Source organism: Heptranchias perlo, chromosome 29 (genome assembly GCF_035084215.1).
Source record: "Heptranchias perlo isolate sHepPer1 chromosome 29, sHepPer1.hap1, whole genome shotgun sequence".
In the NCBI taxonomy this organism is placed as follows: Eukaryota; Metazoa; Chordata; class Chondrichthyes; order Hexanchiformes; family Hexanchidae; genus Heptranchias; species Heptranchias perlo.
Genome location: NC_090353.1, coordinates 24,128,160 through 24,155,144, shown reverse-complemented (window position 1 = coordinate 24,155,144; position 26,985 = coordinate 24,128,160). Strand labels below are relative to the sequence as shown.

The window sequence follows — 26,985 nt, the reverse complement described above, 5'->3', positions numbered from 1 at the left end:
AACATTACCCTCCACTGCAATAATTTGTTACTGGGTTTGCCCCCCACTATTCATTTCACTTCAATGTGAAGTATCAGTGCACTACTTGGGGTCCAGCCAAACACCATGTTATAGCAATAACATGAATTAATTTGCACAAGTGGTGTAGAGTTAGCCATTAGATAGAGAAAACAACGCAAATGAAGGGAGATGGGGTTCTAGAGAGGAAATTTTGCACGTTCATTGTTGATGGAGATGGCACCAGAGAATTTATTACCATTTAAAAGAGATAGAAGCACACTTTAAAATGTTATGTTCATTATTTTGGCATCCACTGAAAAAATCCATTACAATGAAAGCTAGAAAGGCATCTGTAAGAATAAATGTAATAAACTAAACCCAACAGATTTACAAACAATCTAATTTATGGGAATACTTCTGAGTATATTAATAGAATTAGAGGGAAAATGATGGATAATATGTTCTGACTTTAACAAAGTATTTGAGTGGGTCAGGATAGGCCTACTGTGTTTATTCAGTACTCGCACAAATTTCCAGTCCATAGAATTCATACGATAATACACATGCACACTTAGAAACTAACACTTAGTTAAATCAATACTACTAAAAACAGTTCAGAAATTATAAAAAATAGCTCCCAATAACATTACCAAAATACATAGTGAGAGCAAGCGAGCACGTAAATGAGCGCAGCAGCACAAATGCAAAAGAGAACGAAAGGGAGAACATGAATGACAGAACTTGAAAGCGTGCGAGCGAACGCACGCATGCATGACAAATAGCGCATGTGTGATAGTGCTCGAGTGCATTTACAGAAGAGCATGAGAAAGTAAAAGACAAAGCGAAAAGGCAAAAATACAAAAGTGAGCGAGATCACAAACATGCAGAGAGAAAAAAAAAGAAAAATATCTGCCGTTATATACGGAATATTTTCTGATACTTTACACAAATGCTTTTTGACGTGCAGTGACTTAAGTAGGCAAACGGGGCAGCCAATCTGCATACATCAAGAACCCCCAAACAGAAATGAGAGAAATGACAAGTTAATTGGTTTCTTTGGTGACGGTTCAAGGAGGAATGTTGGCTGGAACACATGAACTCCTTGCTCTTCTTCAAAAAGTGGGACAAGTTCTTAAACTTGCACAGACAGACAGCCTAGGTTTAACATCTCATCCAAAGATGGAACAATGCAGCACTCCTTCAAGGCTGCACTAAAATGACCCCCCAGATATGTAGTTTTACAATCAAGGGTGATCATGGGTTGCCACGTCAGTAATATAACTGGACATATCCAGAAGTGAGATTTGTGAATTGTGTGAACTTTTTGCTTGATTATTCAGATGACTGGCGTTCAAATTGCTTTTAGTGGGAGTTTTAAGTGCCTACCCAATGTCCATTCCTTGTCATCTTGCTGGACAGAATAAATGCTTCTATCCTCTGACAAATGGATCAAGTGCCAGGATTATCAATCACCTAAATTCATCTGCTTTTAGCAATATAGTGATAAATGACAACTTTTAACTACTAACCTCAGGCATTTCTTCTGTGATAATGTCAACATGATGAACGGGAGCAATGTCTTCATCACTTTCGGTATGAAGTGAATCATGACGACGTTTGCCTTTCTTGTCTTTCTTTTGTTTTCTCTTCTTTTTCTCTCGATCCTGCTTCTGCTTTTGCCTGCGTTCTTCTTCCAGTTTAAGATACTGATCTGACAAAGGCATTCCTGTGCACATCAATACAACATAGATCACTGCATCTAAACAACCTACAAATAACTAGAATTGCTTGCAGAGAAGCTCAAAAGGGCAACTGCATAAATTCTTGTGCACCAACACACATGTAATTTTTATGCTATCTCTCACTCAAGTACAGCTCATCAAGGCGTGACCTAGATGCTAGATTTTTTTTTTTTATAATTCAGCTGTAATCAAGACTGAAGTAAATTGGAATTTGTCCACAATTTCCCAAATCAAAAAACTGCCAACACTGCTGATTTCCAAGCTTTTGGCAGCAGCTAACAATTTTCTCTGAAACTATCTGATCAGAGTATACAGACAATTGGATGAATTAATTCATAATAAAAATAATAATTCATAATAATATTCTGGCAATGAACTGCTGCAGGTCTATCACACTCACTCTCTGCTGCTGGCCTCCACCACCCGCCCCCCCCACCACCCTGAATCTATGTGATCTTGCACACATTTCTCTTACTTGGTGACAGCAAGTTCTGACACCGCTGCTACTCACAGCATGGCAGGCAGAATGGTACTTGTGGCAGAGTAAAAAGAGTGTTCTTCCCTGGGCAAGAAATTTAGTGAGCACATCACACTTGCACTGTCGGTTCAATGATCAACTATTATGGAATCTTGGACTTGAGGGAAACCACTAGGACTCTTCCATTTTGACTTTTTTTGTGTAGCAGATAGACTTGGTTACAAAAACCATTACTAATGAGTGTAATGTATCGCAACTACTTTTACATGCAATAAATGGAAGCTAGAGAACTAATAGTCACATCAATTACCTGGTACTCGCAATGGTACTGAAAGATCAATCTGCACCACGGGTATGTGTTCCACGCCACTAGCGTCCTGGTAACTCTGAAATCAAACAGTGACTCAGTTCATCAAATTAAATCAATCATTCTCATATTCATGCTTTACACTGAGTTGCTGCCTTTTAAAATATTGATATAAATGAAAACGCTTCACATGTAACACATCTCACTTTAGCCTGTGTATTGTTACAATTCTGGAACTGCCCTCAGAACTGGGTATTCTACTTAAAGTACTCATGTATTACCTACAATAGATAAAACAAGCATCTCCACTTTATAAAATTATTGTTGAAAAAAATTTACAACATTATTCTACAGGATTGAAGCAAATGTTTATATTACTATTTTAGCTGTTCCCCATCTCAATTTTCTCCCCTTCCCTCCTACATGCATTGACTCTTCTTGAGACATAGTCCCAAAGGCAATAGCAACCCTTCAGCACCTTGCTGTTCCTATTCTTCATGTATGAGGCCAGGCAACAAGTGCCAGCAGCTGTGGATGTCAACTGTTATGGAAAACATAAGTTCAATCCTGTTCAATGCCAACATCCACATTTGTGCACTTCCTAACTAGTCACTAAACAGAAATTGGGCTGGAAAATCTGGCTTATCTCCACCTCTTTTCAGCTCAGGGACACCAATGCCGATTGTGGCACCTCAAATGCTGCTCCAGCTGAGATTAGCAAACATAATGCAGGCAAGGATTCTATCTTTGAGCCTTCCAGTCTATATGGCTTAGACTAACACTTGGTTGTGTCTTAATCCATCAGGCCACTGGGGAAAGGACTCTCGTCACACTTTTTTCTGGGTCGGGGGAGTCAAACACTTGAGCAAGCCACATACAGCATGTCCGGTCTGAATTTAAAGGCGGCTGGGGGTAAAAAGGGAAATATGAAACAAAGAACCCAATTAGCTACATTTATACAGAACCTTCAATTGCCCAGTTATATTTACAGAAACCCTGGAACTAAAGCAAATTGTCCCCTTCTCCACATAGCACTCCCCCATCCCTGCCAAGGAAGGGATGGAGATACATCACAGTCACAATACTGAAAGGTGAAAATGCAACAAGAAACAGGCATAAAATTACATGTGGTCAACTCACCTTCTGAGGCGACGGAGAACTCTTGATGTAAAATGGATTGTTTGCCTGTTCTTGTTTTCTTACTTCTCGCCGCTAGGACAGAAAAATTATTTAACTCACAAATTATATTTCATTTGAAGTTTCACATTGTCTTAAAAGGTTCCAGACCTTAAATTCCCCATGCAGCAAGTGGATCACAGTAATGTAGTACGGAGGAAAATGGGGGGGGGAAAACTACTTCCTGGATCACCACAAGGTCATTATAAAAGAAAAAGACATATTCTTGTGACTAGGCATATACACAAGAGAAGGAAAAGCAGAAGAGGGAAAAGTATTTTGAATAGTAAGGACTTAATCTAAGTGTTAGAACCGTTAAGAACGATAAGGATGACTTGGTTGAAGACTGAGTTTTTGAAGAAACTTATGGTGGGAGAAAAGATGCAGCCAGGCAGAAGGATTTAGGAAGACAATTCCAGACAGACAGTGCAGCAGAGGAGGGGGATGCACAACACATCAGAAATGGAAGAAGAGGTGTGATCTGGGATATAGGGTTGGGTAATACTATGGTGGGCTATGTAAATGGAGATGAGGATTTTGAAACCAATGCTCTGAGGATGGAGATCCAAATCAAGGTCAGTGAGGACTGGGATGATAGGTGAGCTGGACTCAGTGTAGAATAGGATTGTGGGTAATGTAGTTTTGGATGAATTGGAATTCAAGTAGAGTGGAGCTCAGGAGGCTGGCAAGAGCAGCTTTGGAGAAGCTAAGCTTGGAGCTGACAAGCACGCAGATGAAAATTTCGGCAGTAACGTGGATCACTTGGGACAAAGACAGGCAATGTAAGGAGCATTTTTCTTTAGAAAGTCAACCCGGAAATATAAATAAAACCACAAGTAAATAACTTGATACGGTACAAAAGTAAACAGATGTACTCCAGTGACACTAAAATCTTGCCCCCACTTCTGGCAGCCTAACATTCAGACATGTCATCAGTTACCTTTTCCGTCAAAGTGGATTGCCAAGACAACTCACTTATGCAGCACCTTCAACAGACTAAAATACCCCAAAGCAATTTTTTGAAGGTGAAAACAATCAGAACCAAGAATTGGTGGGAGAGGATTGGGGTGATGATCAAAAGCAAGATCAAGTAAGTAGATTTTGAGAGGGGAGAGCACAAATGAGGTGTTGTAGTTACAGCACTGCAGAGTATAAAGGCCTAAACAGCTTAATGCCCTGCACCCAAAAGTGTAATGGAGTGAGTAAAAAGGGGAGATTGCAGTGGAGTTCAGTGTTGGAACAGCGGAAGGTGCACAGACGAACGTAGCGCTGAATGAGGTTGCAGAGATAAGGAGCTTGCAAGGCTTTAGAGGGATTTGTAGATCAGAAGGATTTAAAAACTGACATAGGCAGAAAGGGAGCCAATGATGTTTGAAGACAGGGAGCCAATCAAGTTTGAAGAGCAGAAGTGAAAAGGACATAGTGCAGAAGTTTTGGACAAATTGCAATTTGAGAAAGGGCAGAACTCAGGAGGCTGACGAGGACAGCATTAGAATAATTGAGACTGGAGGTGATACATGCGGAGGTAGGGGCAGAGGTAGACATATCGCAGAGGTGTAAATAGGCAGTCTTGGTGGTGGCAAGGATTTAGGGATTGGACCTCAGTTCAAAATCAAACAGGACACCAAGATTAAACACCATGGGGATTGGTCTGAAGGAACTACCAGAGAAAATTAAGAAATCAGGTGAGACAGTGTGGAGTCGAAAGAAATCCATGCTTATTTTGGTCTTGATAATTGCTAGGCAATTCAACATACATTGGTGGTTGAGGAATCAACAGCGGTAGCAGAGGAATAAGGCCGAGCGTTGTCAGCACATATGTGAAAGCTGCCCCATGCCTCCAAATGATATTACCACGGACAACATTTAGACAAGGAGTGCAGTGCCATGGAAGTAGACCATAAAGCAGAGATGGTGGAAAGGACTGAATGACTGATTTGAGACTGGCATTGGGGGAAAGGTCGAGGGTTACCACGCTGACTGTCAATGACACAAAGAATGTCATTGGTGTCCTTGACCAGGGCAGTTTCAGCGCTGTGGGTAGCACGGACTCCAGGTTGATGGGAGTGAACAATATTGAGTGGGGTGGCAACGATACATTCCAAGATTTGCAAAAGGAGGAGAAGTTTGGGATAAGGTAGTAGCTGAACTGGGTAGAGGGATCAAGGGGTGGTGTTTTCTTTTTAGAAGAATGCGATGACAGAAGTTACCCTAGCAAGCTCATCTTCATCCATTTCCGGTTGTCTATGTCTGACACTTCGTTGTTCCTCCTCATGGAAGACCGTTTTCTTAGGGTTTTCATCATCTGAAGAGCTTTCTGAAGGTGCCTCGTTGATCCAGGCATCAAGATCCAACCTGAAGAGGGAGAGAGGTCAAATAAAACTAATTTTCATCTAGTGCCTGTATATATAAACTCCATGCTTTGCCTTTGTTTTATATGTTGCCCTTGTCACATCGGCAAGGCCACACACAATTGGGGTCTCGGAGGAAACCCAAGGCCAACTTGGAAGAGCATTGCACATGCAAGTATATGCTACCACAATGGCATGCCAAGTTTTGAAGAAGCTAGAGTCTCTAGTATCCTCCGTGGCATTCTGTAGTTTCTCGCTATGATTTGGGACTCCTTAGTAATTTTCCTGGAGCACAAATATATCCCTAGGACCTCATTTTGTCCAGAATTGATCAAGTTGCTAACATTGTCTCCCATAAGAGGAAAGGGGCTTTGGCATCCTAGAAGCAACTGAAGGAGCAGATTTCTCAACTTGAATCTGCTCACAAAGCTCATCAGGTTTGAGATCCTGCATGCCCTGCAGGAGTCACAAAAGGAAACACTCACTTTTGATCTCATGTAGGAAGAACCTGAGTGTTTACTTCCATTCTCCTAGTATAGAATTTTTGAGAGTTGAATAAGACAAAGGCATCTTCTGGCTAAACCTTCAGGAAACTACAAAATAATGGCAACATTCCTGTGGTGAATTCAAGGAACGATTGATTCAGTCATCCGAAGATTAACAGTGAATTTAACCAGTCTGATTCTGAATTCTCCAAGGTCAGAATTCAGGCATTTCATGAGGCCATTTACAGTAACCAGCCATCTTTGCCTAGTGGTTTTGGAGTCTGAGGACGACGACGATTTGGCTGCACTTGTGCCAACAGAGGAGTTCCTCCAAGCCACAGACTCATTTGAGACTGATTGGGGCCTTGGACTTTGTGGCTTTCTAATTGAATTTTACAAAAAAAAAGTTTTCCTCTTACAAGTTGTTCCAACACTTTTCTTCCAGCTCAATTCCTGATACGCACTGAGATGGATTGATCTCAAGTTGAGAAAGGGCAACAATGCCTCCAAATGTGCTTTCCACTGATTAATCCACCTTATTGTGTCTCAAAGACACTAACCAAATTCTAGCAAACCTTTTGCATATTGGCCATCTCCCATTAGTGTTTTTACTGTGACTATGGAACTGATTACTGAATTCTCTTTCCTAATACAAATTCATCCGGTCCTCTCTTTTAAAATGCACCTCTTGCTGGTAAACTAATCCACAATCTTATCACCTTTTTACTAAAACAAAAATGTTACCTACATTTCCTGTTTTCATTTGATGTTCTTAACTTTAAACTGTGCACTCTAGTCCTAGAATCCTGTGCCAAAAGAAAATTTTTCCTGCATTCATATCCACCATAAACCTTGAAGATCTCTACAAAACTTTCCTCATCCTCCTCTTCTCAGAGTAGACAATCTTTCCTCAGTTCAGGAATCAGCTCTGTAAATCTCCTCTGAACTCCCTCCAATAATTCTGACTTGTGCCAGGAATTTCCTCGGAGCTGTTCCAGCTCCACTGCCATAACTTCACCCAAGCGCAGCGTAAATACACAAACGGGGTACCTGCTGCACTTCTGGTGGAGTTATGGCAGTGGAGCAGGAGCAACTCCAAAGAAATTCATTCACCAAAAAAAAGCACCCCAGATGTGGCCTAAGACCAGATACAGCTTCATCATCTCCTTAGACTTAACTCACATTGAGAACTATACATCCCAACAATCTTATTTGGTTTCTTTACTACCTGTGAACACTGAACAGGTCTAATGATCAATGCACCAAACCCCATAATGCTTCCTGTTCTATTACCTCAGGCACGCTGCCAATTGATAGGTTTCTCCTACTTAATCTCATAAATTTACACATCTCTCTCTGCCTGCTGACCGAGCCTATCGAGATCTCTTTGAATTATCACATATTGGTTAGCATCTGTCACGTTAGGGATTTTCATCTATTTGGTCCAGAAAGGCTTTTTGATTTAAGTTTTTTGTTTAATATTAAAGTCAGATTTAGGATTATAGGGGTTAACTCCCAAAGGTCCATCACCCTTTCCTTTATATTGATTGAGGAAGACAGGTTAACGCTATTGGGTCCAAGAGCAATGGGTACGCTGATAAACTGTCCTGAAAGTTAATGGGCTAGTCATGAAGAGTGCTAGTCTGGACAATAGGTGGATTATCATCCCATTCTGACACCTACAGTGGCCATTCACAGGTGAATGCATTGGGAGAGACTTAATTAATGCATACAGAGCATTAAGTTATCTGCTCTGGGAAGAGGAGACAGGTGAACTGGTTTAATTGTCAGCCCTATTTGGCCAATCCCCAGACAGGGAGAGTTCGGTTAAAAGTCAAACCTTGACTTCCTATCCAGCTGGGAAACACAAGGATTCAAGGTCTAAAACAAATCACTTGGTAAGGGAGACTCAGAAAATGAACAGTTCTTCCTTTTGGATCTGGTGGGTTCTATCCTCAAAGGAAGGCTTGGTCAGAAGTTACACGTTAGCCAGCGAACAGAGACAGTGCAGTTTCATAGAATCATGCAGCTCAGGAGGCCATTTGGCTCATCGTGCCTGGGCCGGCTCTTTGAAAGAGCTATTCAATTAGTCCCACTCTTCTGCTCTTTTCCCATAGCCCTGGATTTTTTTCATTTTAAAGTATATATCCAATTACCTTTTGAAAGTTATTATTGAATTTGCTTCCTCCACCCTTTCAGGCAGCGCATTCCAGATCATAAGTTGTGTAGAAAAAAAATTCTCATCTCCCTCCTGGTTCTTTTGCCAATTATCTTAAATTGGTGTCCTCTGGTTATCTACCCTCCTGCCAGTGGAAACAGTTTCTCCCTCTCTATCGAGTCCCGTCCTAATTTTAAACACCTCTATTAAATTTCCCCTTTACCTTCTCTGCTCTTCAGCCTTTTTGGACCAAATAGATGAAAATCCCTAACGTGACAGATGCTAACCAATATGTGATAATTCAAAGAGATCTAGATAGACTCGGTCAGTAGGCAGAGAGAGATGTGTAAATTTATGAGATTAAGTAGGAGAAAACTATCAAAAAAGGAACAGATGCAAAGCAGTAGAGGAGAGAGGAGATGAGCAAAAGCAAGGTTGAAGAGGCCTTTACAGGCAGGGCGAGAAGTAGCCAGGCAGAGGGGTTTTCAGAGGGAGTTCAACAGAGCGGACACAAAACAGTTGAAGGTTCTGCTACCGATGTGGGAACAGAGGGAGGGGTGATGCACAGGATGCCAGAGTTGGAGGATCAAAGGGTAAGAACCAGGATGTTGGACTGAAGGAGACCAACAGTAAAGGTGCAGCTAGGCAGTGTAAAGATTTGTAAAGGCGAACAAGGATTATGAATGTGATACGATCGGGAACAGAGAGATAATGTAGGTCAACAAGGACATGAATAACTAATAGCAGGACAGGGTGTGGGCAGTGAGGGAATCAGTGAGGGAAGGTAGTTAAGTGTTGCAAGTCCGCAGGACTGCCAGAATAAATTAAGGGGTCTAAACGTAGTGCCATTGTGTACAGAATACTTTCCCCGTCCCACCCCCGACTAAAATTTCTCCCCATCTGTCCTAAAGACTCTGCAACGCAGTTCTCCAGACACTAGCCAACCTCCAGTACTTTGACCAAAGCGACCATTTTTCATGTCTGAGTCTAGATGAGGGTATGTCAGCTGCTATTCAACAAAGGAGACTCAAAGCTAAGATCAGTCTGCTGATGCCCATATGTGCACCCTCTCCATAGTGGTCACTATCAGTTATCAAAAGCAGGAATCTTGCTTGATCTCCTTCCCCCTTCCCCAGGGATGCTGAAGCCAACTGTAGTGTTGCAACCACTACCCTGGATGAGATCAGTTAACTCAGTGGAGACTCAGAATTGCACCTAGGAATTCACTAATCTGTGTTGTTTAGTATTTCACTGGCCTTTGTCCATTTAGTCTGGAGAGGAGCTATAGCACTTAACAATGAAAGGTGGTAACAACAATTTTAATGTACAGTAATTGTAAACTTGATCAGTAGGGCACCACGGCAATGGGATAAGCCAGAAAGTGAAAATGTTCATGGCTTTCCTTACTTAATGCACCAAAATTTGTTTTCTAATTATAATTCAATTTGGTTCTTTAGCTTTTTTTTTTTAAGATCACAGAAAAGATTACAACTGAAAAAAATTCAGCTCTTTAAATTGGCACAGATACTGTTAAATACTCTTGAAATACTGAAAATAGAGGTCTCACCCATCTGGCAATGGGACTTTCTTCTGAGCTTTAGGAGCGACAGGGTTGAGTTCTCCAGCAAACAAAGCTGTCACTTCTTCTGCTACAGGGACATCCTTAGCTTGAAGCTTTTGAATGTATTTTATCAGCTGAAGAATACAGGAAGCCTGGAAAATAAAAGTCGAGCATATGAGATTTACTGAAGGATATATCAGTGGTATGAAACATAAGACTCACGTTTATATTATCAAATAACTTACATATGTAAAGACTAAAGATTTGAACCATCAGCTGTGGGGAATTCACGAGCAAATAGTTTTGAGTGTTGCCCAGCAATTAACAACAGTAAGGTATCAGGGCAGAGATTACTGCTCACAAAGCACAAACAAAAACGAGTACATGTGTCCAAAAGGAACATAGCTCAAAAAGGTATAACAACTGAATTTTCAGGTCAAAGACATGAGCTGTCATAACTAGCTTCACAATCCTGCCCAAACACCTTGCAGGAACAAAAATGACTTTCCTGTATTTCAGAGGAATTGCATATTAAAATCTGTTCATTTAGCAGTGGGCATTGCTGAACCTACCCACTGCATTACTGTCAGGAACAAGCAGGGCTAATTTCCTGATGTTATGTGTTGAGCAACATTGGCTTGAAGCATAAAGCTCCATATATGGGCAATGGTTACTACCATATCATTTGGACATAAGTTTCATTGATTCCTTGAGTACAGTCAGAGATAAGGGGTGGGGTAAAGCCCAAGAGGGATTTAAACGCATCTTAATCCATCCACTGTGGTACAGTGATCTAGTTAACCTTGACAAGGCCAGAAATAATGGGGAGGGGGGGATTTTGTGTTGGAGAGGATGCGGTGTAATCAATATTTTCCAGACTTCCTGTATTCTGCAGCTGATAAAATACATTCAACAGCTTCAAACTAAGGATGCCCCTATAGCAGAAAAAGTGATGGCTGTTTGCTCAAGAACGTAACCCTTGACTTCTCAAAGTTAAAGCTGCATTTATGCTTTCTAGTTAAAATAATCAAGAATAAATTTTAGCCATGCAAAACACAGATTTTGTACTGTTACCAGAAAATCCGATGAAAGAATAGAAACAGAATGTTTGCATACAGAAGGAGAAACAAGATCGACTACATGAACACAGAGTGAAGTATGAAGGTTTCTTCAAAAGGGCAACTATCGTAGTGATTCTCAGATTGTCTACCCTTCCAGGGTTATGTTAAAGATGAGTGATTAAATAGGGTGAACTAATGACTCTAAACAAAATCTGCTGCAACTAGCAGTTTGGTGCTGAAGATAGCAAAATATCCCAAGGTAATACATGTCAGACCACTATAATCTGATTATTGCACAAGAGTAACATTTCCCTGGCACAATTCAGCTATACATTTCTCATTAACATAGACTGGCGATCACAATATTTCTCATTAAGATGTCAACATATCTGCAAACGACTTCCATCATCTGGAGCCGAAGATTGCACAATACACATCAACACACCAACAAATTACAGTAAAAACTATTGATATTACACTTTACAGTTGAATCTGTGTTCCTTCATAGGATATTTAAAACTTAATGGAGTTAGAAGATCTGAGGTTCAGTGTCCAGTCAGCCAAGGGAACAATAGGGATGCTACATTTCACTTCAGTGCCTCTGGATTAAATGGAGAACATTTCTTCCAGGGTTCCAACTAACCAGCCCCCTTTGCTGGAGGTACGTGTGTGGATGTCTGAGGAGGAAAGGATAGTGCTTGGCTATAATGCCAGTGACCGAATAACCAGTCAACAATCATGCATGGATAATAGCAGTTCAAGCAATGTACCAGAAGATGACTGGTGCCCATGTAACCAACAATGAATCCATGTTTTCAAAAGAGATGGGGAAAAATTGACAAGATAAAAATGTACATTAATTCAATGGGTTAACATTTTGCTTCTGGGGTTTTGGGGGGCGGGGAGTGGGATTTACAACAGCAAAGAAAGAATATATCAGAGATACTATAATGATGGACACAGCAGGATTATCACACAGTCTGGAGTGAAACTGAAGGCTGCTCACATACCCGCTCCTGCACTTCAAGGTCTGCATTCTGAACAAATTGGGGTAGCTTGTCAATCAACATTTGTGTTATTTCCTGAGCAGCTTCTTTGTCACCTGCTTGTTCATTCTGTTGCAATACTGATGCATACAGCTTTCCAGCGTTCTGCACATAAACTGCCTGTATATGCCCGGGTAGTGTTGTGACTTTGGACTTCAGCATAGCATCCAATGTTTGATTAGGCTCTTGAAGATATCTGGAAAACACAAGCAAGTTAGAACTATGTGTGCACGAAATTTCTGAAATTGGTTGTTAAGTGCAAGGCAGAGAGTAGGAGTAAAGAGAATGTTTTCTTACCAAGTTCAATAGATTTTTTTGTTAGGTAAGGGTATCAAGGTGTATGGAATGAAGGCAGATAAATGTAGTTGATCTGACTGAATGGCAGAACAGATTCTAGGGGCTGAATGGCCTACTCCTGTTCTTATATCCCTGTGAAAGAGTTCTGGTTGAGCCAATTTTTCTGATGATCAATGTCTCCAACAAAATCTATCAAAAGCCAGTTTTATTAAACCATGCGCAACTTTAGTGAAATGAGTCTGGGCAGTTCCTAAGGTGCATGGGCTTACAGTGCAAAACTACCCCTAATTCAGCAATATCAGACAGGCCTAAGGATGGTATCTGTGGGAAATGGCAAAATATCAGACTGGGGCAGTGGGTGGCAGAAGCTGGCGGGGGGGGGGGGGGGGTGGAGAGGAGGAGAAGTGATCTTTTGAGGTTGGAGGGAAAGAAATTTGTTTGGGCAGAGCCTAAAGAAACTCTGCATCTGGTTGGTGCACCTGACCTATGAGTGCACGATATGGATATTGGGTACCTGAAATGCAAAGTGTTCCATTTGCCAGTAATAAAATCCTTCATCTTGAATACAATACTTCGCATAACTACAAAGCAGCCTTGAATTTTTTTCAATATCAGAAGTGGTATTTTAGGCAGTACATACTCTGAGAATTCACCACAGATCCAAGCAGCAGCATACAGAACTTCACAGATTCCATTCCTTTGCATATTGCCAGCAAGCAGATGGGCGTTATCTAACAGCATAGCCATCTGTGACACTGCAAATGCTCGGATAGCCTTCACACGTATAGCTACATCAAGCATTTGTGCTGCAATTAGGTGGCCATGTCGTGTTCCTTCCAGTCGAGTCAGTTCCACCAGGATGCTAATATACCTGTGTTTTAAAAATATGAAGCACGTCAATGTTATAAGAAATTTGTTTTGGAGCCATACATGGTTCAACAAAGTTTGCAAAACCTTAGGTAATTTTAAAAATAGCATAAAACTTTAAGGACAGTCTAGGTTGAGATAGTCCATGTAAAAAAACATTTTATGGTGGCTACTGAGAACTTACCATTCAAAATTGGTGATGTACTGATAGTTGGACTGGCTGCAAATATCAATGATTTTTGTAAGGAGTTCGTCTCTGTACGTTGTGCCTTCTGCTTTATCGACGTGAATCATTAATTTCTTAACTATTTCCATCAAGCTCTTCTTTGAAACCTACCAACATTTGAGTTAATAAGAAAAATTCACATGCAAATAAATTATAAACTATTGAGAACTTCAGTTTTTAAAATCACAATATGGTATATAGAAACAATGAACATCCAAAATTACACTAAAACAGAATCTTTTTAAATGAAAACTGGGTATTACAATTTTATTTTTAGTCTAAAATTGAATAAAGACAAATTTTGATTTCTGCTTTACTTCTATGCTGGTGAAATCAGGCTTCCCCATCCCAAACTAGCTTTTAAAAGTATTGATTTGCATATTAGAAAGAACAGAATATTAGAAAGAACAGATTATAAAGGAGAGATGTACTTGACCTGTTACCAGTAAAAATATGAAATCAATTTAGCACATTGAAGATTATAAATGATTGAGAAACGAGAGAGTACAATTTTGCATCAGCCAACTGTTTGGCTTTTCCAGAAACACAGACAATACAACCGCTAACTTTCAGTGGTTTGCATATAGCTTTAACTGATTATAGATGGTAGTCCTGATATTAGGGAATGATAGTCGCATTTATAGGTTGTTTAATGATTTCAGCGAGTGGGGTATCCAAAGTCATATTGTCTGTAATTGAAATTAACCATCATTTATTTAATATGCATATGTCATGATTCTGAAGAGCCACTGTTGACAACAATTGACATGTCAATCAAAAATAGATTTGTACTTGTACAGCTTATAATAATTAAGTTGGAGAGATAAAACAATGGTTTTAAAAGATGTATCTTCAATATTTAGAGAAAAATACATAGGCTTGCAAGTGCATGCCGACTAAACCATTTCACTGGATTAGATATGAAGAGGAGCTATGGTATTACACAATTACAAAACAAGAAATGATCTTTTAGCCCATAATGGCAACTATTTGCAACAAATCAATTAACTTTGGGAGAGTCCATGGAAATGTGGGTTGCAAGCAATCCTGAGTGAAGTGAATATCTTCCTGTGAAGATCAACTCAAAAATCTCATCCAAACCATCAAATATATTTCAGCACGTAACTAACCTAACATTACCCCAACTGGCTTTGTGCAACAGCTAGCATTTACATGAAACTCACAGGACTGCAAAGCACAGCGTTCCACAGGGCATACTTACATATACTTGCACTGAACCTCAAATTAAAAATTCTTATCCTTGTGTAACCCTTCCGTGGCCTCACTCCTCCCAATCTCCAATCCTCCACCCTAGGCTCTCTCTTCTCTCATTCAGGCCTCTATGCATTCTCCGCAGCACCCTCTCCCCGCCACTGATGGTGTGCTTTCAGCCACCTAGGCCCCATGCTCTGGAATTACCTCCCTAAATCTCTTTGCCTTTCCACCTCCATCTGCACCTTTAAGACCCTCCTCTGACCAACTTTTGGCTCTCCCTTCAATGTCTGTTTTTCCTTATACCCGCGAGGCGCCTTGTGACATTCTTCTACATTAAAAAGGTGCTATATAATTGAGAGTTATTATAATCTTCAATTCTAATCAAAACTAGTTATTCTCCCAAATGATTTTTAAGCATGCAAAAATCAACATAGCATTGTCTACAACTCTAGCCATAAAAGAAAAATTTCTAAACTCACATGAGGCTTGCTTTTAAAAAAAAGTCCTTCAGTTCTGCAATTACAGTTTGAGTTGGATAACCTATCATTAAAATATTGAAAGGCATGGATAAAGACGTGGATCATCTCGTGTCTCAGTTTTCCCTCCAAATAAAAATCAATTAGCCTTCAGGCCTTCAAACTTATCACCCTTTCCTGAAGCATCCTAACATACTTTTCAAAGTAGGATGCCCAAAACCACAAAATATTCTGAATGTGACTTTATGCCAATGAGTAATGTAGGATTAAAATAACCTGTTTCCACTTACAATAAAATGTTAACGAGATGCATTCCAGTATTTGCAGCAATGGTTGATAATACCCTCATCTTGCCAAAATACTTGCAATTTCGACCCATGCAGAACTCAATTAAGCACTTCGCCCAACCTCAGGTAGAGACTTAGCAATCGCTTTTTGCTCCCCTCTTTTTTGTGATGCCAAATTACATTCCAGCTGATAAAATCAGACGTCCTGCACAAAGAATCTATACCCAGGCTACCTTTAATCAGTAGGGCTTCAACTTGAAACTATGTAGTGAAAAGGTGGCTGAAGTACACCATAAAGTGTGTAGATATTTCCCAATGTGGGGATTATAGGACATTTCAGTGGAACACATTCCAACTACACTTTGCCACAACAGTAATTTTAAGTCCTAATTTTCTCTTTGCTTCTCCCTTTATGCTGGGGTACAATTCTAAAGGTGCTAGCAGCCTTCTGATAGATCATGCAAGTGGCCATTTTTCATGTGCGAGCCTACACAGTGAACAGTGATCGACAAGGAGACTATGACTGTCTCAGATTTTATGTTTAATTAATGCACACGTTTTAAATCAACACACTTACTTAGAAAGCCCAACAGATTAACAGAAGCGCTTGGTTAATGTATTTCACTGAGATTTTCATTTGGTTCATAAAAAATGTGACAAATACATCTGGTCACAAAAAGGCAATATTAAATTACCATTCCATACAGAAGATCTAAAGCTCGGAGTCGTATAGATTCATCCTTGTCATCCAAACACTCTAAAATAAGATCCTTGTGGGATTGTACAGACTTAGGGTGGGTCTTCAAAATTTTCGACATGGCCAGCAAACCCAGGTACTTCACTACAAAACAGTTCAGAATCATTTACAACTGGTCACAATAATTACAATATAAACAAATACCGTAGGATTTTTTTCTAAATGTTATCTATAATGGCAAGTTAGTTACTTAACTCCAGGATCCTAGGAGCTCTATCCAAGCTGCATTGGGTTCCTCTTAAGGGACCAAATCTCAGAGCCAAGCCTTGACCAGAATTTAAAATTCATCATTTGGAATGGGTAACATTTGACAATTCATGCCTGGGCCAGTAGGTAGGAGCACTTTGATGGCAATGCATCTCATCTCCAGAGAAAAGGCCAGCATGTGTCCACACCAAAGTAACAACAAATGTTGGCCACCATGGCTTGGCATTGATGGCAGAGAAGTCCATGGTCCGAGAAGTGTACGGTTTCTGCAGCCTTTTCATCTCAGCTCAAGGAAACAGAGTGACAAGGATGCAAAGGTGGATGATTTACATTGAGTCTACAGCACAGAAACAGGCCATTCGGCCCAATTGGTCTATGCCGGTGTTTATGCTCCACACGAGCCTCCTCCTCCTCCTACCCCTCTTCATTACACCCGATCAGCATACACTTCTACTCCCTTCTCCCTTGTGTGCTTATCCAGTTTCCCCTTAAATGCATCAATGCTATTTGTCTCCACTAATCCTTGTGGTAGTGCTGGGTCCCCAACTCTTTACAATCTATATTAACGATTTGGAGGAGGGGACCGAGTGTAACATATCAAAGTTTGCAGATGATACAAAGATGGGAGGGAAAGTAGAGTGAGGAGGACATAAAAAACCTGCAGGGGGATATAGACAGGCTGGGTGAGTGGGCGGAGATTTGGCAGATGCAATACAATATTGGAAAATGTGAGGTTATGCACTTTGGCAGGAAAAATCGGACAGTAAGTTATTATCTTAATGGCGAGCAACTGGAAAGTACTGCAGTACAAAGGGATCTGGGGGTCCTAGTGCAAGAAAATCAATAAGTTGGTATGCAGGTGCAGCAGGTGATCAAGAAGGCCAACGGAATGTTGACTTTTATTGCTAGGGGGATAGAATATAAAAACAGGGAGGTATTGCTGCAGTTATATAAGGTATTGGTGAGACCGCACCTGGAATACTGCATACAGTTTTGGTCTCCATACTTCAGAAAAGACATACTTGCTCTCGAGGCAGTACAAAGAAGGTTCACTCGGTTAATCCCGGGGATGAGGGGGCGGACATATGAGGAGAGGTTGAGTAGATTGGGACTCTACTCATTGGAGTTCAGAAGAATGAGAGGCGATCTTATTGAAACATATAAGATTGTGAAGGGGCTTGATCGGGTGGATGCGGTAAGGATGTTCCCAAGGATGGGTGAAACTAGAACTAGGGGGCATAATCTTAGAATAAGGGGCTGCTCTTTCAAAACTGAGATGAGGAGAAACTTCTTCACTCAGAGGGTAGTAGGTCTGTGGAATTTGCTGCCCCAGGAAGCTGTGGAAGCTACATCATTAAATAAATTTAAAACAGAAATAGACAGTTTCCTAGAAGTAAAGGGAATTAGGGGTTACGGGGAGCGGGCAGGAAATTGGACATGAATTTAGATTTGAGGTTAGGATCAGATCAGCCATGATCTTATTGAATGGCGGAGCAGGCTCGAGGGGCCGATTGGCCTACTCCTGCTCCTATTTCTTATGTTCTTATGTTCATTCCACACTTTTTGGGTAAAGAAGTCTCTCCTGAATTCCCTATTGGATTTATTAGTGACTATCTAACATTGATGACCTCTAGTTTGGACTCTTCTTCCCCCCCCCCCCCCCCCATAAGCTGAAACATTTTCGTTATGTCGACCCCATCAAACCCTTTCATTATCTTAAAGACCTCTATCAGGTCACCCCATAGTCTTTTCTAGAGAAAACAGCCCCAAGCCTGTTCAGCCTTTGATACATATATCCTCTCAGTTCTGGTACCATCCTTGTGAATCTTTTTTGTACCTTCTCCAATGCCTCTATATCCTTTTTATAATATGGAGATGAGAACAGTGCACAGTACTCCAAGTGTGGTCCAACCAAGGTTCTATACAAGTTTAACATAACTTCTCTGCTTTTCAATTATATCCCTCTAGAAATGAACTCCAATACTTGGTTTGCTTTTTTTTTTAAAAAAATGGCCTTATTGACCTGCATTGCTGCCTTTAGTGATGTGTGTATCTTAACCCCTAGATCCCTTTGCTCCTCTACCCCATTTGGACTATTATCCAAGCAGTATGTGGCCTCCTTGTTTTTCCTACAAAAATGTACCACCTCACACTTATCTATATTGAAATTCATTTGCCAATTATACACTCATTCTGCAAGTTTATTAATGTCTTGTTGTATTTTGACAATATTCCTTTGTATTAACTACAACCCCCAATTTGGGGTTGTCGCAAATTTTGAAATTGTACTTCTAATTCCAGAGTCTAAAGCGTTAATGTAAATTGTGATTAACAGTGGTCCCAGCACTGATCCCTGTGGAACACCACTTCCCACCTTTAACCCCGACTCTCTCCTGTTTTGTAGCCAGCTTGCTATCCATTCTGCTACCTGTCCCGACGCCACATACTCTGTGATCTTAGTCATGAGTCTATAATGCCGTACCTTATCGAAGGCCTTTTGAAAATCAAAATATATCACATCTACTACATTACCCTTGTCTACTCTGTTACTTTTTCAAAGATTTCATTAAGGTTGGTCAAGCATGACTTTCCCTTTTGAAGTCCATGCTGACTATTAGATTTTCATTTTCTAGATGTTTTTCCATTACATCTTTGAGTAAAGATTCCATTATCTTTGCTAACTGGTCTATAGTTCCCTGGACTTGTTCTATCTCCCTTTTTAAAATCTAACAACATTAGCTGTCCACCAGTCTTCTGGCTCTATCCCCTTCCCTAACTTCTTTTAATATGCACAGATGCAAAAAAAAATCCAAACAAAAGAAATAAAATATAAAGGCACAACGTAACTACCTACTTACAGTTTTGGTCAGAATCTTCAATGAGAATTCGCAATTTCTGCACGCAAAGCTGAACAGAAAAAAATGTCAAGTTTGCAGCAGTAAAAGGCACACTATCAGTAATCAGTAACTGTCATGCAGAAAGATGCAACAAAAACACAAAACCAAAAACCTACAATATTAGCTTGTTACAATGCATCAACTTCACATCAATTAACTTCCTATAAATTAGAGGAATTTAAATAAAATTACAATATGTTCTTAAGACTTTGCAAAGAACTTCAATATCTAAATGTTATCTGGTATTCTTTCAATATAAAATTATTGAAAGGACAGTGAAACTAATTTTTAGTTTGACAGAATTCAATAACTCAAACACTCTCTTCAATGCACCGAGTCAAATGGCTCCTGAGAAAACGAGCCTCGAATGAAAAATTGTAGCATTGTGAGAAATTATTGGTTTAAGAATTACATACACATATGTACACAAAGCAATGTATTTTGACAGAGGATGTTACATAATGAGAGCAGTTTTTACCTGGATGCTGGCACTGTGATTCGGCATTCCAGAAGATAGAGAGATGAGAACTGTAATAGAAATAAAATATTAGCCCCAATCTAGCCAACATTTTTCCTACGAACAACGATGAGTTGAATGGCCCAGTGGAGCTGTTTTTAATGCTTTTGGTTGAAGGAGCAATGTTGGGTCAAAACATCTGCTTCAAATAGTGTCAATTATTTGTACGTGTACTGATTGGACAATACACCATTACAATGAAAGATTGAGACTGTCAATTCGGAAGTGCACAAGTATGAATTGTGAACAGCAGGGGTCCTAAGAGCAGTGAGTAACCGAATTTTACACCACAGAAGTTCAGTTGGGCCTGCGCCAGCTGAATGACTGAGCTATCCACTAATTCTCATTCCACTGCTTTTTCCCCACACCCCTTTTAATGCTTTTCTTTTCAAATATTTTTCCACTTCCCTTTTAAAACCTATTACAGATTATGCTTCCATCACATTCCATGTCCTAACACAATGGGTAGTAACATTTTTCCGAACCTCTACCTTTGTTCTTTTGCTAATGATCCTTGGGGGAGGTTTGACTTGGTAGGCAAAGGGAAGGTGGAGATGTGACAAAGGCAGCTAAACAGATGCCTCCCTCTTAGTGCCAATGAATCCATGAGCTCATTGCACTGGCTGTTGGAGCGGAGGGTGGAGGAGTCAGGGGAGAGGGGTTTAATGAGACAGTTGTTGACCAGAAAAGAAATAACTTACACGTCCTCAGGATATCCCAATAAGTGTAATTACTTATGTAGGCAAACATGGCAGCCAATTTGCATTCAGCAAGGTCCCACGAATAGCACTGAGATGAATGAACAGAATCTGTTTTGGTGGTGTTGGTTGAGGAGTAATTGCTGGCCAGGAGAACTCCCATGCTCTTCTTCAAATAGTGCCACGGGATCTTGTATGTCCACCTCGACAGGCAGGCAGGGCCTCGGGTTTAACCCCTTATCCAAAAGACAGAATCACTAACAAGGCAGCTGAGCACTGCAATGAAGAAGCGTCAGCCTAGATTACGTGCTGGACCTCGACCCATAACCTCAGAGGTGAGAATGCTAACAGTGAACCAAGTGGATACAAAGCTCTGCAAAATTTCTTCCCACATCTGCTAATGTACCTCAAATCTACATTCACCTGTTCACAATAAGTCACAACGAAATTCGCCGAATAAGGGACTTTCACAAAATTAAAACAAGAGTACTGATCTTTTTGACATAATGGTTATATACATTTTGGAACCTGTTGCATCCTGACATATGTGTGTGTTGCTGGTTAAATTGTTATGTATTTTTCTGTTCTTAGTACAATTCTCCCCAAGTTTTTATGCTTTCTTCATAAATATTAGAGTTAATTTTTTATTCCTAGTTGTTTTCTAGTACACATTTGCTCTTTTAACTTTGAAGTTGTCTCTCCACGATTCACATGGTACTTTGACAGTTCAGACCATGCTGTAGCATCTTAGATATATTATTAAACTTTTTAAAAGTCCTGTACAATAGGATTCTGCAAAGTTTATGTACAACAATTAAATATATATGTTGGCATTTGACATTGTAACAGATCACTATCAAAACTGCTTATTTAACAACTGATTTGTACTGCAAAACAAAAATACTCCAGAACACCGGATGATGTATTACCTGCTATCACAGTGTTCACACATTCATACAAAAGGGACATGGCTGAGGTGCTGCAAAGAAAAGAAAGAATTTTCTTTACTTCTTAATATATGAAAGTTTTGACATCAGTTTGGATTTCATATAAGTAGGGTCATAATGCATTTTTGCTGAATTGTTATATTTACAATACATTATCAACTACAACAGAGGTGCCTGAAACTTGTTTCTTCATGGGTTACTCAACTTCACATCCTATAGCCTGCAGACCACATATAAGATCACAACCACGGGATAGTGCAGGTTTCTTATTCTTTTCACATTCTTTTAATGCTTTGGCATGTTTCTCCCCGACCCTTGCAAGTTCAAGCTGCCACTATTCCCGCTCTCTAATTTCATGCTGGCACAGTTGGCCCTCCCACCAATTTCATGTTAGCACTTTCGTCATCCACCCTTCCAATTTCATGCCGACATTTCTTCACTCCTCCCGCCACAGTTTCAGGCAGGGCCTGATGTGACACCCCCTCCATTTTCCTGCTAGCACTGTTTTTTCCTCAGCTCAGCTCCTCACTACCACCCAAGTGCTGCTTACATGCCACAGATAATTTTATGTTTTAAAAAATGCATTTCCATCCATTCCTGGCCCCACTCTGTCTGCCACCCCCGCACCCCCCACCCCCAAATCCTCTGGGTCACAATATAAGCTGAAAAAAATTTAGGACACTATTGTTGCAAGAAAACCACAGGTTCAACTCTTCAGCCAAATGGCAGTTCCATCTTTGAAAAGGAGGGCAAGTGCACCTCCTTATGTTAAGTGATTGTAAATAACCAGATTACTAACTAATAAAACACCGCCCCAGCCATGAGTTGGCAAAGTCTTGCAGCAATTCTCAAATGTGGCAACAGTGACAGCAACAATGACTAATCCTGAATATAAGAAGCCTTATAATATCTCTCCACTCATCACGTCAAAAATGAAATTCACTTCAAGAGTCAAGTGACCAGTAACTTAGATTTGCTTATATCACAATGAGGGCAATTCTCAAGTCAAAAAACCTTCAATATTTTCTGTTGGGATGAGGAGAGGTGGTGAGTAATGAACAGCATTGATTTAAAAAAGTACAAAAATCCTTTGATTAAGGGGACAATGTTTATATGAAATTCTATGTAATAAACGTACAACAAGCTTGTGGTCATGTTACTGATGACAAACATATTTTTAAATTACAAAATGCTTAATAAGAGTTACAAAGCTTCATAGTATTCAGACTGGAGCTTTATACAAGAACAAAAGGTTGTTGAAATGAGAATATGGTGACTGTCAAAATATTTGGATGCTTTTTGCAAATCTTATCCTCAAGCTGTGCCTGTATAGTACAACCACCTTTTTATTATGGTTAACTAAATACGGTTGTCCAAAATCACATGACTAAATCTAATTTTTAAAAGATAGGCATGGCATTTAAGGAATCTTCTGAGCTTCAGGCTGCACTATCCTTTCTGCAAAGAATTCCTTGAGTAAATCTGAGATCCTATTGCAATACAATTATTTTAGGATTCAGCACTTGCACCACAAACAAAAAAGTTTGATGTTTAGAGATTATATTGGAGATTTTGGAAATTGATGTATAACTGCAAGACTTGATCTTGCTGAACTCAAGTTAATTACGAATACGGTGCAAGTTTGGCAATCACACTGAACAATGCCACTTTAGTCTTCTGCACATCATGAGATTCAAAAGAAGTATGCAACTTATCTGCACACACTCTTAGGTGGGCAAATAACCACCAAGTGGAAAAAGGGACCATGACATGCAACTACTAACCTGTGTATTAAATTTGTCAGTGGTTCGATGAGTTTTTTTCCCAGCCGTGGCTCAAGCGGGGTAAGGGCTCCAAACTAACAGAAAAGTAAGTGTTAGAACATAGCAAACTTACTACAGCTGTACATTTTATTAGCATTCAAAATGTGACAAAATCAGACAATTGAAAATCTAACACAAAATTTTGTTGTACTAAGTACTGATGTGAGGTGGCAGGACAAATTGAGAAGGCTGTTTAAAAGGCATATAGGATCTTTGGCTTTATAAACAGGCATGGAGTACAAATGCAAGGAAGTTGTGCTAAACCTTTGTAAAACACTGGTTAAGCCTCTGCTAGAGTATTGTGGCCAATTCTAGGCATCACACTTCAGGAAAGATATCAAGGTCTTGGAGAGGATGCAGAGGAGATTTACCAGAATGGTATCAGGGATGCAGGACTTCAGTCATGTGGAGAGACATCAGAAGCTGGGATTGTTCTCCTTCGAGCAGGGAAGGTTAAGGGGATATTTGATAGAGGTGTTGAAAATAATGAAGGGTTTTGAGAGCATAAATAAGGAGAAACTGTTTCCAGTGGCAGTAAGGTCGATAACTAGGGGACAGAGATTTAAGGTGATTGGCAAAAGAACCAGAGGCGACATAAGGAAAAGAAAATTTTACATAGCGAGTTATAATCATCTGGAAAGCACTGCCTGATAAGGGTGGTGGAAGCAGATTCAAAAGTAACTGCCGAAAGCGAACTGGATAAATACTTGAAGGGGAAAAATTTGCAGGGTTATTGGGAATGAGCAGGGGAATGGGACTCATTGGATAGCTCTTTCAAAGAGCTTGCACACCTTTTGATACAGAACTGCAATGGGCCGAATGGCCTCCTTCTGTGCTGTATCATTCTATGATTGAGCAGTTCTGTATCAAATATCACAAGACTCTATAATCCAGTTGGGTTCCATTTCCATAATAAAACTCTGAATGTCACCAATAAAACCAGACCAAAAAGAAATGAACACAGTCCATAAATTATTTGCATAAAAATCATTTTAAAATCTGAAAATTGTGTTTGCTGAAGGAACTGAAGATTCAGCACAATTTGTTCAGATTTCTTTTCAGCTTCTTTCGCAGAATCAGATTTGCTCGTATTTTCTCTGTTTACTGATATTTTGAAGGTTTGATGCCACCAGGAATCCTTTAGTTGAGGAATGCTCTCGTGTTAATTTTTTGCCCCAAGATACCTTCCATGAGCTGCATAAGGAGCAGTTTTTACTGCAGCACTCGAATTTGTCCTATTTGACCCTCTCTCCACATCACCCAAAATAAAATATTTGAATCACCATATACCCAAATATGTGACACCAGCCAGGGTTTCAACCCAAAAACCCATTTGGAACTGTGGTGCATGTCCATAACTTCACACTTTCAGAGTTGTTCTAAAAATCAGTCTCAAACTCATATCATCCAATCTTGTCTAGATTAACTAGATCTTGCATTTAACTAAATTCTAACACCTTAAATAGTTAGATTTTCTAGAAAGTTCAGTATCAAATTAATAGGAAAAAAAAAGTTGACAATGTTGTTAAGTTTAGCAATCAAAAAATGGTTGACGTCTGACCTACTCGAGGCTTTCATCTCTCCTAGACAAAGTACCATAATCTCTGCTGCATTTAATTGTTATAACTTTGCAAGTATAACGTGCAAAAATTAAACTGTATAACATAATGACTCTTATTAACCGCATGTTAATGTTACATTTTACTGCATCAACAATTGTAGAACAAGTACAAATACATGATGCAGTCACGAGCCAAATGTAGTCGAGTCTCAATCTATGGTTAAAAACAATCTTGTGTCAGATCCATTATTTAACTATCAAAATACTAAGTGTCACGTGACCATGCCACATCACAACAAATATTCCATCACATCCTATGAGAGAACCCTATCAAAAGTAAACTGGGTTGGAACTAATCAAGTCTACTTTCCCTAATCCATTTCCTAAAAGTTTTTTTTGATGAACAGTTCATAGAAACTTACTAGTTTGATTATCTTAATGAGAACCCAGTTATTAGTTGATGATGTCATTAGCTTGAAAAACAATGGAGCGAGGGAAAGATAATTCTTCGGATTGCGTCGGGCAAGCTCACAGATAACATTCACAGCGGCAGACTGAACACCTGCAAGAGAGACAAAGATAACAGGCTACATAGCAAGCAACTTGAATAGTGGCCAGTTCTGATGTAGATTTCCCTTGGAATATGTTCTTGCCCCTGTGCTAACAACACTTGTGGCTCTGTGCAGCATTTACTTTTTTTTAAATTAAAAAAAGGGACCAATAAAGTAGCTGTTGAGACATTTCAAAACATATATAAACTAATGTGCAATATGAAGCCAATGTAAAATTACTTCTATACACCAATTAATACTTGGGAATACTACAAGCATTGTACAATTGGGAGGATATTACAGATCTTACAAATTCTACCCATCTTAAGTAGTTTGATGTCAATTTTATGAAGTGTTGAATTAATAAATCAGATCGAGTCACTGTTCTAAATTAAAACTGAAGTTGGGACTAAATTTTAAATAGAATCACAACATCACTTCAAATACATATTTCAACTTTGTGTTCCCTAGCATTTTATATAAATGATGACTGATACAATACTGTCATCAAATACTATTCCAGGGATTGAAAATTCTAAAAGTACGGTTGTATTGCTACAGATTCCTTAATCTACACCGTTGGTGAGTAAAACATTTCTACACCATGACAAAATGTTGAAATAACTTGTGCAATTATATAGGCACTGTTTGGTATCTTGTCTTGTAAAAAAAGATAACTAACCAGAATCTGGGTCTTCCAGTTTCTCTTTAAGGCGTGGGAACGCAGGTCGTAGGGATTCTGGGTATTTGAGGAACACCTTGTACATAATAAGCACAGCTTTCTTTCTAATGTAAGGCTTTGTATGAGACATCTGTGGACCAAAGTAGTGCACATTGTTAATGTACAAAAGTAAGTACAGATATCCAAAAAGGGATTCCTCGCCAGTGCAACCAAATTTCAAATCCAAAACAACTCACCAGTGTCATGATGTCATTTGCCAAATCCCTGGCAAGATCTGGGGTAACAAAACAGGACAAACCAGTCAAAGCAACTCCAGTATCATACTGATTCGGGCTGCTGAGGTCCTGCATTAGAATTAAAAGTAATATGCGATCAAATGAAAAGATACAATTGTTTTGATTCTTCACCATGACTTCCAAGTTTTTATTTAAAACCCACATATCGACTATCTCTCAACTTACCTTACGAATCTGATTGGTTGTCAACATGATTACATCAGTCCCTTCATAAAAACACTGAGAGGCAGCCAGATAGCCTATCCTCTGCAACAAAAAGAACACATACAATTAACAAAATCACAAACTATCAAAGATTTCAGTGTTTATCACATTA

At 39.6% G+C, this 26,985-nt stretch overlaps 1 protein-coding gene across 2 annotated transcripts in view; it reads right to left on the bottom strand.

Annotated features, from left to right (window-relative positions):
• The window catches only part of ap3d1 (adaptor related protein complex 3 subunit delta 1), an 82,340-nt gene that overhangs the window by 22,032 nt on the left and 33,323 nt on the right, over window positions 1-26,985 (bottom strand). Inside the window, exons 4-20 of one of the 2 annotated variants that reach the window (XM_067968311.1) lie at window positions 26,835-26,915; window positions 26,610-26,717; window positions 26,374-26,503; window positions 25,563-25,702; window positions 23,541-23,614; window positions 21,739-21,788; window positions 20,073-20,122; window positions 19,556-19,604; window positions 16,429-16,574; window positions 13,714-13,862; window positions 13,303-13,533; window positions 12,330-12,561; window positions 10,265-10,410; window positions 5,914-6,058; window positions 3,668-3,739; window positions 2,531-2,606; window positions 1,530-1,726 (exon numbers count right to left, since the gene is read on the bottom strand). In XM_067968311.1, coding sequence (XP_067824412.1) covers window positions 1,530-1,726; window positions 2,531-2,606; window positions 3,668-3,739; window positions 5,914-6,058; window positions 10,265-10,410; window positions 12,330-12,561; window positions 13,303-13,533; window positions 13,714-13,862; window positions 16,429-16,574; window positions 19,556-19,604; window positions 20,073-20,122; window positions 21,739-21,788; window positions 23,541-23,614; window positions 25,563-25,702; window positions 26,374-26,503; window positions 26,610-26,717; window positions 26,835-26,915 — 2,076 coding nt within the window. The remainder of the gene's footprint in view (window positions 1-1,529; window positions 1,727-2,530; window positions 2,607-3,667; window positions 3,740-5,913; window positions 6,059-10,264; window positions 10,411-12,329; window positions 12,562-13,302; window positions 13,534-13,713; window positions 13,863-16,428; window positions 16,575-19,555; window positions 19,605-20,072; window positions 20,123-21,738; window positions 21,789-23,540; window positions 23,615-25,562; window positions 25,703-26,373; window positions 26,504-26,609; window positions 26,718-26,834; window positions 26,916-26,985) is intronic. The other variant, XM_067968312.1, reaches the window with a different exon arrangement.